General features: G+C 38.8%; 1 protein-coding gene across 1 annotated transcript in view; it reads left to right on the forward strand.

Annotated features, from left to right (window-relative positions):
* Positions 1-5478, forward strand: part of rab10 (RAB10, member RAS oncogene family) — a 44612-nt gene extending 39134 nt beyond the window's left edge. The window contains exons 5-6 of the mRNA XM_055635478.1: positions 2131-2232; positions 3806-5478. Coding sequence (XP_055491453.1) covers positions 2131-2232; positions 3806-3889 — 186 coding nt within the window. The 3' untranslated portion in view covers positions 3890-5478. The remainder of the gene's footprint in view (positions 1-2130; positions 2233-3805) is intronic.
* Positions 5479-6000: the final 522 nt, after the last annotated feature.

The raw sequence follows: 6000 nt of genomic DNA on the forward strand, positions 1-6000 counted from the left end.
TTTCTATAAGATCCCCCCCTCAATCTTCTAAATTCTAGCGAGTACAAGCCGAGTATCCAATCTTTCTTCATATGAAAGTCCTGACATCCCAGGAATCAGTCTGGTGAACCTTCTCTGTACTCCCTCTATGGCAAGAATGTCTTTCCTCAGATTAGGAGACCAAAACTGTACGCAATACTCCCATGTGTGGTCTCACCAAGACCCTGTACAACTGCAGGGAGAAGGGCCTTGGTCAGGGAGGTGACCAAGAACTCAATGGTCACTCTGACAGAGCTCCAGAGTTCCTCTGTGGAGATGGGAGAAACTTCCAGAAGGACAACTATATCTGCAGCACTCCACCAATCAGGCCTTTATGGTAGAGTGGCCAGACGGAAGCCACTCCTCAGTAAAAGGCACATGACAGCCCGCTTGGAGCCAAAAGGCACCTAAAGGACTCACCGACCATGAGAAACAAGATTCTCTGGTCTGATGAAACCAAGATTAAACTCTTTGGCCTGAATGCCAAACATCACGTCTGGAGGAAACCAGGCACCATTCATCACAGCTGGTGGCAGCATCATGCTGTGGGGATGTTTTTCAGCAGCAGGAACTGAGAGACTAGTCGGGATCGAGGGAAAGATGAATGGAGCAAAGTACAGAGATCCTTGATGAAGACCTGCTCCAGAGTGTTCTGAACCTGAGACTGGGGCGGTGGTTCACCCTCCAACAGGCAAAGACCCTAAGCACACAGCCAGGACAACGCAGGAGTGGCTTCTTGACAAGTCTGTGAATGTCCTTGCGAGGCCCAGCCAGAGCCTGGACTTGAACCCGGTGAAACATCTCTGGAGGGATCTGAAAATAGCTGTGTCTCGACACTCCCCATCCAACCTGACAGAGCTTGAGAGGATCTGCAGAGAAGAATGGGAGAAATTATCCAAATACAGGTGTGCCAAACTTGTAGCGTCAGACCCAAGAAGACTTGAGGCTGCCAAAGGTGCCTCAACAAAGTACTGAATAAGTGGTCAGAATACTTAAGTAAATGTGATATTTCAGTTATTTCTCTCTTAATTACTCTGCAAAAATTTCTAAACACCTGTTTTTGCTTTTTTATTATGGGGTATTGTGTACATTGATGATAAAAAAAAGAATTTAATCCTTAATCATAAGGCTGTAACGTAACAAAATGTGGAAAAATTTAAGGGGTCTGAATACTTTCTGAATGCACGGTAGATGGTTCCCGTGATTTCATCCTTTGAAATGCAACCAGCTGTATCCTATCCTATCCGCTGGCTGCGTTTTTCTCAATTCTGACTTTTGTGGCATCGAGCTCTGTGCTGGTTACTGAACTGATCAAATCCAATTTTCTGACATGCCAGAGGACAGGAGTTTGTGTCAAATTTCTGTCAGTAACACATGTACACTACAAACCTTTGTAGCACCAACGTCGCTCCTGGTTCTGTTCATTGGAATGGTTAAGTGTGAAATCAGGCACCAGTGCATAAGTAACTGTTTTTTCTATCTTTTTATGTTGAACTGCAAGGAGAATTGACTCAATAAACATCTGTCGTTCACTGCGTCTAAAGTGATGCAGCAACTCAGCAGGTCGGGCATCCTCTGTGGAGGGTATGGATAAATGACTTCTCGATTGGGACCCTTCAGAAGAAATGTCCTGACCCGAAGCATTGCCTGTCGATTCCCTCCACAGATGCTGCTAGATCCGCTGAGTTTCTCCAGCACTTTGTTTTTACTCAACATTTCTGCATCTGCTGTTTCTTGTCTCCTGATTACTATTACTGATTACTGGGCATTACTATTTGTTCTGTGAAATGCAAACTGACTGTGCAGCCTTTCCTGATACTTCACTGAAATTTCAGAAATTGCTCGCATGGCAAGATAATGATGCGTCAACAATGTGATGCTTGGGACAAAATTGAGCGTTTAAAATTAATCGCGGCTTTGTGTGGTTTGGGTAATCTTTGCTACTTGTGTAGTTTGGGTAAACTGCAACAGTAATATTTGCAGTCACACTTTCTAGATTTACGAAGTGTAAATATGCATGATGAAATATTAGACTATTAACAAAAGTAATGTCATGATTGTAACTCACTTTCTGATCATCTGTAAATAACTTGGCTATTTGTTCTGTTTTAGATTGCCAGAGAACATGCAATTAGGTTTTTTGAGACCAGTGCAAAAGCGAATATCAACATTGAGAAAGCATTCCTCACATTAGCAGAAGACATACTTCAAAAGGTAATGTTCAGAAAAGACCATCTGTCATTTGTTTCAGTTCAAAGCTAATTTGGAATCTAGTCATTTTGAAGGATAGGTTAACTTCTTACAGTAGGAACAAAACTGCTGAATTAGTCAAAGTACGGACTACATTGTTTATACCTCAGTTAATTTTAGTTTGTTTATCAGAAATTGAAATCTTTTTTCTGGAATCATATTTTGGCTTTCAAAACACTGAACAGGAATTTCTACTAGCTTGTGATTCAAGTGAATGCATTGGGGACAAAATTGGCTCACCTAAAAAAATATTGACGCGTTGAATTCAATAAACATAATATCAAGTTTTTGCCACCTTTATGCTGTGTTAAAATATTGATCTGCAAAGCAGCCCTTCAAAATGGAACATGATGTGGCAAACCTCTGACATGTAGCTTTGTGATCACTCAAACTCAAAAAGTAAGCTTGTTGGGAGTGTATGTTTAAGTTTGTCAAATCTGTAAAACTTATGATGTATGCTTGTGAAATAGTTTAGTTTAGAGATACAGCACGAAAACAGGCCCTTCGGCCCACCGAGTCCGCACTGACTAGCGATCCCCGCACATTAACACTATCCAACTTGGGGCAATTTTACATTTTTTATACCAAGCCAATTTAACCTACAAACCTGTACATCTTTGGAATGTGGGAGGAAACGGAAGTTCTCGGAAAAAACCTATGCGATCACAGGGAGAATGTATAAACTCCGTACAGGCTGCACTGTAGTAGGGATCGAACCCGGGTCTCTGACGCTGCACGAGCTGTAGGGCAGCATCTCTACCGCTGCGCCACCATGCCGGCCTTAAAAATAAGCTAAGCTGTGTGTGGTTGAACACATTTTCAGGGATACATCTTTGCAGTTTGTGGAGTGGTAATGTTTGATTACTCTTTTTTTAATTCATTAACCCAGTTTCTCTGGGGAATTTCTAAATGCTAAGGAAGTGAGTCTTTTATTATGTTGCCTAATGACATGCATGTAAATTGTTCAAACAGAAACAACAATTTGCACTATATGAATTTCATGGGCTTTCCAAAGCTGCCAAATCTACTCATTTGAACCAAAACATAAGCAGAACTGTAGTCGAGTATGACTGTATTGTAGCAGCACGCAGAAGAGCTATGCAGCCCACTGAAGTGAGCTCAGGAAAGTTTGAAAGAGATTTCAAATTTTCCCCCTAGAAGGGAATTTTTACCAGGGCATCTGTAGATTTGGGTAACGGGTATGGTAAATTAGAACATTGCTGTACAATACTAATATTTAAGGATTTCTGTTACTGAAATTTACTGATTACAGTTAATGATTTTTATTGATGTCTGGAAGTAATTCTTAAGTCGCCAATTGTTCTGTTGAATTAATTGAATCCAAGACTTAATTATTCTAAGATATGTTGCTCTGAACGAACTATCTGATCTATGGATGGATCAATTGTGTGAAATTACATCCTTTAAATGTAAGTGTACAAATTTCTGTGTGAGTGGTGTGAATTTCTTCAGAGCTTCCATGTTTAAATTATCTTGTACTTGAGCATTTTTTAATTGTTTTATTTTTAACTTTCAGACTCCTGTAAAGGAACCTGACAGGGAAAATGTAGATATCAGCACTACAGGTGGTGGAACAGGATTGAAGAAATGCTGTAGCTGAGCGATCCCTGTGGAAATTTACTTCTGCATTCTGTCTGAAATGTCCTTTCCCATTAAAACAAAATTCTCATTAACCTTAGTTCTTGCATCTTGCCTGCTTCAAAAACACGACTTTGAAAACCTGTATAGAATCATGTCTGTGACTCATTGTCTCATTTTAAATGTGTGTGCTCAACTCACTACATTTGGTTGTATTATAGTTAAATTCATTTTCAAAATAACAATGGTTTCAACTCATCAAATTGTATAAGAATAAAAGTTAGAATTAACAATTTTTGTACAACAGTGGGATTTTCTCTTATGTATAATGTACTTTTTAATTTGTACATTTGTGCAAAAAACTGAAATTCAAGATACTTGTAGACTGCTTTCCTTATAGATGGGATTTGATTTTGTCTTGTGCCTTATTTGAAAACTGGCGTAAAGAGAACGACTGCTGAGGCAGAAGACCGGTTCTCACTTGGCTGTTTTGCTATATATTTCAGTACAAACCCATTATAGCTGCCAATTCCAAACTTTTTTTGGTGTTGAACTACAGTATTTCTTGAACAATATTTCCTGTTTATGCAGATACTTGGTTTTTACCCTAATCTATCGAGGGGGGAAATTAATGCACGTCATGCTCCATTCTTTGTGACGTGTTTCTTCTGTAATCGTGTAGTTTTCTGTAATGGGCCACCAAAGAAAGCTTTAGGATATTTGCTTTCTGATAATAAGGCATCAGACAACATGTTCATGAGCTAGCAGTTCTGCTGCCTGAAACATGTTCTTGCCAATATCAGGACTCTACATTTACTAAGCAATCCAGGTGTCTTGTGATTGGTCTTTTGGAATCATTGCTTTCTCAACAAATTGTTTTGTTCAGTTTAATGACAAGCAGCTTTCAAGTTGCGAAACAGGTTGTTTTCCTGTCACTTTAAAGTCATTCTATGTTCTCCCAGATGTCCCTTTCAATTTCTCATTTGGTGGTGGGTTCTGAAGAGACTTGGGAATATTGAAATAAGTGTAATATATTTCAGTATACTCTAATACTTTTAAAGTCTAAAGTCTGCTTCCTATTAAAATGGATGAGCAAGTATGTGTCTTGGGATTATGATTTTTAAAAATGAGTGAAATAATACTTCAGGCTTACTGGACTGGCCAATGCATTTCAACGGGGGGGGGGGGGGGGGGGGGGGTGATTATACTGAAATGGTTATGTTCCTTACATTTAGCACACCCCTTTAGTTGTGCAAATGCTTTCACCCTTTTTATCCTGCACTGAACATAAGGGAATATACAAAGTAACCAATGTAATCAGTTTTTGTTTACACTGATGGGCTCTTGCCTAATATAGTGGTGCTTAGCCTTTATGTACAGTTCTTTGCGATCATTTGTAAGCCTTGTAACAAACAACACAATTGAATAAATCTCATTAGCAGTCCAATCCAGCACTGGAGATTGTAGTTTAATACATAATATAGCTAAAACTGTCATTTTTTTGATGTTTACTGTTACATTATTGAATCTTGGGAAAGTAGAGTATTGTGAGCTTGCGTATTTACCTATATTATGCTGGTAAGTCAAAAAATTAAAGGCTTTGAATTAAAATCAAGTGAAATGAAAATGTATCCACCAGAACACATTTTAGCTTGGTGTTTGATATATATAATTTACATGCCTTTTTTTTCCAGTTTTGCACTTGACTTCAACTTGTGAATGAAATTTCAAAAACAATCAGTTTTCACTTTCAATGGGCATGTGTAGGCTGTAAAATTGGAGATCCTCCATTTGCTATGTCCATCTGCCAAGTTGATTCATAGGTGGTGAATGCACAGATATGTTTTGAAAAATAAGTGGGGATCTTGTGAAGTCAACAGGCCATACAGTTTACAGTTATTACTAATGCAGGTTGCAGGTCACTTTAGCTTTTAATGTAGGGCTAAAGCACTTTCAAGGGAAATTTACTCAAATTTATGAAATGTAGTGCAAAGGGTTCTGAGAGAGATTAGGATAGTCACACAGCACAGGATTGACTAAAATTTATGTGGGGCTTCATTTTTAACATTTTTTCAATAAAATCTAACACTCTTATGAGACTTAGGTATATGGAACTGCCAGTTGCACCAGTTG

This window comes from Leucoraja erinacea, chromosome 5 (genome assembly GCF_028641065.1).
Source record: "Leucoraja erinacea ecotype New England chromosome 5, Leri_hhj_1, whole genome shotgun sequence".
Classification (NCBI taxonomy): Eukaryota; Metazoa; Chordata; class Chondrichthyes; order Rajiformes; family Rajidae; genus Leucoraja; species Leucoraja erinaceus.